The 4,276-nt window shown below is 46.9% G+C and overlaps 2 protein-coding genes across 4 annotated transcripts in view; one reads left to right on the top strand and one right to left on the bottom strand.

Annotated features, from left to right (window-relative positions):
* Positions 1-599, top strand: part of NTN5 (netrin 5) — a 7,113-nt gene extending 6,514 nt beyond the window's left edge. The window contains exon 7 of the mRNA XM_034638983.1: positions 3-599. Within this exon, the coding sequence (XP_034494874.1) occupies positions 3-359 (357 nt within the window). The 3' untranslated portion in view covers positions 360-599. The remainder of the gene's footprint in view (positions 1-2) is intronic.
* The window catches only part of LOC100472596 (galactoside 2-alpha-L-fucosyltransferase 2), a 29,580-nt gene that overhangs the window by 13,291 nt on the left and 12,013 nt on the right, over positions 1-4,276 (bottom strand). For 2 of the 3 annotated variants that reach the window (XM_011223250.3, XM_034639585.1), the window contains exon 2: positions 2,104-2,154. The gene's annotated coding sequence lies outside the window, so the exon portion shown is untranslated. Of the gene's footprint in view, positions 1-79; positions 91-2,103; positions 2,155-4,276 lie in introns of those variants that run through there. The other variant, XM_019798246.2, reaches the window with a different exon arrangement.

Consider the following 4,276-nt stretch of genomic DNA (forward strand, 5'->3'; position numbering starts at 1 on the left):
AGCTGGAGGAGCGCGCCGGGGGCTGCCGCGGCCTGCGGCCCCCCGCCCCAAGCCCGGGGCCCGAGCACCTGAGCCCTACCTCGGTGCCTCCACCGCCGACAGAGAAACTTGGAAGTGACCGTGAGCTGAGCCTTCCACTTTCGACGGCGCCGTCCCTTAGCGAGCCAATCAGAAGCCGCGGAGCCCCTGACGTCACTGGCACGCGCCAGCACCGTGCCGGCCCGAGGGACGTCCCTGAAGGCGGCAAAACGCCAGCAAGACTTTTGGTCTCTGGCCGGGACGTTTGGCCTGTGATCTGTGCGGCTAGTCCCCTCAATAAAGTCTTAAATCTTGGGGGAATTTTCGCTACAGACACCTGATATGTGTTGGGAGGGTCTCGGAGGGGCAAAAGAAGAAAACCCACGCAGCCGAAGGACGGCTATGCTCCCCAACAGGATGCCTAATCCAATCAAGGAGCTGGTATGACATCACTACGTGCTGGTCAGATTTGTGTTGCCTGACGATTGGCCAGAAGCCAGTGGGAGGGAGGGTGGATAGAAAAGGCGGGAAATGCGCCGAAGGAAAGGACAGCAGTGCCAGATTTCCAGAAAGTTCCACACTTAGGCACTTTGTGTTCCTGATGGGTCCTAGGATAGTCTCTGAGAAAGGAATAACAGGACTTGGTGTGAATATCCAAAGAGGGTTCTGACCGAGGTTCATCTGGTCTTGAGGTGCGACCTAAACCCTTTCTTGAGAGAATAACCAATCGGGAGCCACAGAGTGGTATGGCGTCACTTGGTGCTGAGCAGAAGTCTACTCCCACCCAACAGCTGGATACCTACAGGCCAGAGGGATGGAGCTAAAAAACCAAGGAGCAGTAAGTAATATGGCATGGAGGGTTGTCATGGCCTAGGACCTTCCTTGCCACCCTGACCTCTGCCCCCTGCAGCCACAATGGACAACACCATTTCAAATTTGGGTGATCTTTGCAGGAGAGTCACTGAGGGAGTACTTTGAGTGATTCTTACTTATTTTAGACAGAGAGGGAGAGTATGGGGGGACGGACCAAGGGGGAAGGAGAGGGAGAGAATTTCAAGTAGACTCACCCTGAGTGTGGAGCCCGAGGCGGGGCTCGATCTCATGACCCTGGGATCATGACCTGAGCCGAAACCAAGAGTTGGATGCTCAACCAACTGAGCCACCCAGGCGCCCCTCTTTAAGGGATTTTCTATGAAGCGTTATCCGTTCCAGCAAAACTATATTCCTTATCTTGTCTTTTTCTGTTCTCTCTTGAAGCCAGTTTAGTGGGGCATTTGTCCCACCACTCTCCCCACATGTCCTGTCCATCAGCAAATCCTGTACACTCCATGGACTGCATATGTTCCTAATTCAACCATTATTACCATGTCCCGCAATACCACTTGGTCCAAGCCACCATTGTTCTCTTGGATTATTACAGTAGTCTCCATACTGGTTATCCCTCTATCCCCTTAGAGTTTTCTTCATATAGAACCAGGATGTTGGCTTTAAAACCCAAGTCAGATCATGATCCTATTATGCCAAAACTCTCGAATGGCTCCTGTCTCTTTCAGAATAAAATCTAAAGTCCTTGTCCTTCCCTACAGGGCCCTACATGATCTACTCCCACCACATAAGTGACCTTACCTCCTACAACTCCCCCCCATTCGCCCCTCTTCAGCCACACTGACCTCCTTCCCATTTCTTTAAAAACCAGGCACACTTGCCCCAGGGCCTTTGTGCTTGTTGTGCTCTCTTCCTGGGATGCACTTCCTCATATAATAGCAAGCTAGTGCCCCCACTTCATTGAGACCTTCCATTAATCACGTTTGGCTAGCTCTGTGGGAATGATACAATGAAAATTGATTTCTTGGCCGTGTATGTGTCCCATACAAGTCACCAAGGGATGGTTCTCCACAGAGTCATTCAAAGACTCAGGCTGAGAGACATCTACCGTTTTATCACTGCACCAAATGCAACCTATGACATCTTGATCACTGCAGCAGGGAGAGAGAGATCTGAATGGTCCCACACGAGAAATAAATGCTTTGGCTCAGGAACGACTCCAGCACTTCCGTTCCTAGCTTTTTGGTCAGGAATACTCACATGGTTTCACCTAATAGCCTGAAGGTGGGGAAGTAGAATTCTCTTACGTGCCTGGAAAGAGAGAAGAACCAGTGTTTTAGTTTTCTGTCGCTGCCTCAACAAATTACCACAAACTCAGCGGGTGAAACAATACAGATTATTATCCTGCAGTTCTTTTTTTTTTTAAGATTTAATTAATTAATTAATTAAAGAGTGAGAGAGTGGGGGAGGAGCAGAGGGAGAGGGACAAGCGGACTCTGTCTGAGCAGGGAGCCCAACACGGGGCTCGATCCCACCACCCGGCGATCATGACCTGAGCCAAAATCAAGAGTCAAATGCTTAACCGACTGAGCCACCCAGGTTCCCCTATTATCTCACAGTTCTATGGGTCAAAAGCCTGACAGGGGTTTTACGAAGCTAAAATCCGGGTGTTGACAGGCTGCATTCCTTCTGCATCCTCTAGGGGAGAATGTCTCCTTTCCATTCCCAGCTTGTAGAGGCCACCACCATTCCTTGGCTCACAGCCCCTTCCTCCAGCTACAAAGTCAGCCATTGTGGGTCGAGTCCCTTTCACACTTCAGATTTCTCCTGCCTCTTTTTCTGTCCTCACATCTTTTTCTCCTCCTGCTGGGAAAGGTTCTCTGCTTTTAAAGATCCATGAGATGAGATGGGGCTCATCCAAATAATCCAGAAAAATCTCCCCATCTCAAAGTCCTTAACCTTAATCACATCCACAAAAGCACCTTTTGCCATGGGAGGTAACATATTCACTGGTTCCAGGGATTAGAGTGTGGACATTTTTGGGGACCATTATTCCACCAACTGGATATGGGCAAGCACTAGAATTTTCCACCATGGGGCTCTGCTTAAATTTTGCAGCATCAGAAAGAACTTCCCTCTTGACTCTAAATAGCCACTCCTTCCAATTATTCTTTAATTGGAGGGTATAAATTTATACATAAGCAGATGCAGTGCCACTGGAAAAGCATGCGTTGATAAGGTTAGAATAGAGTAGATTTTCCCATGAATTGGTGTGCACAATTTCTTTTTCTTTTTAGTTTATGTATGTAAATGAAAACAATAAATAATAAAAAAGAAAGTCATGAAGACTTCATCTATTTTATGATAAGAAGTCTTCTCGCTTTATAATTTTTTTTCTTTTAAGTAGACCATGCCCAGCATGGAGCCCAATGTGGGGCTCAGACTCTCCACCCTGATATCAATACCTCAGCTGAAATCAAGAGTCAGATGCTCAACTGATTGAGCCACCCCGGCACACCTTAACTTGAGAATCTTTTTTTTAAGAGATTTTCTTTATTTATTTGAGAGAGAGCACGAGAGGGAGGAGGGTCAGAGGGAGAAGCAGCCTCCCTGCTGAGCAGGGAGCCCAACGTGGGGCTCGATCCCAGGACCCTGAGATCATGACCTGAGCGGAAAGCAGATGCTTACCCGACTGAGTCACTCACGTGCCCTTTAATTTGAGAATCTTAAAGAGCATTTCTTTCATAAGCTATCTTATTTGGAAAGATAACAGAGGCATTACATTTTGGGCTGGGTAAACATAGCGGTGCATTAAAATTAAACACTGGGTTTAAGTAGATTCTGCAAATTGAAAACAATCCTTTTCATTTGTTTGTCCTGCTTTATCCTTTTTAGCATTTATCACCACATGGTATAATAAATATTTGTCTTTCTGGTTTCTATTTCTGTCTCTTCACTAGAACTCAAACTCCACAGGAGCAGGGATTTTGATTTGTTCCATACACCCCTTGTCTCTAGAAAGGTGCATGGTGCATAGTAGATGGTCAATAAATACTTGTTGAAAAACCTGATCAAAAAATGGTCTACCCTACCTGACAGTAACATTACAATGTTAACTAACAGGACTTTAAATAAAAATTAAACAAACAAAACAAAACAAAAATGGTCTCACTTGCAGCCCAACTGAACTTGAACTTGTACCTCAACCATCTGTATTATTAAGAGTCACAGTAGGGGCGCCTGGGTGGCACAGCGGTTAAGCGTCTGCCTTCGGCTCAGGGCGTGATCCCGGCGTTCTGGGATCGCCCCACATCAGGCTCTTCAGCTATGAGCCTGCTTCTTCCTCTCCCACTCCCCCTGCTTGTGTTCCCTCTCTCACTGGCTGTTTCTATCTCTGTTGAATAAATAAATAAAATCTTTAAAAAAAAAAAAA

This window comes from Ailuropoda melanoleuca, chromosome 12 (genome assembly GCF_002007445.2).
Source record: "Ailuropoda melanoleuca isolate Jingjing chromosome 12, ASM200744v2, whole genome shotgun sequence".
NCBI lineage: Eukaryota > Metazoa > Chordata > Mammalia > Carnivora > Ursidae > Ailuropoda > Ailuropoda melanoleuca.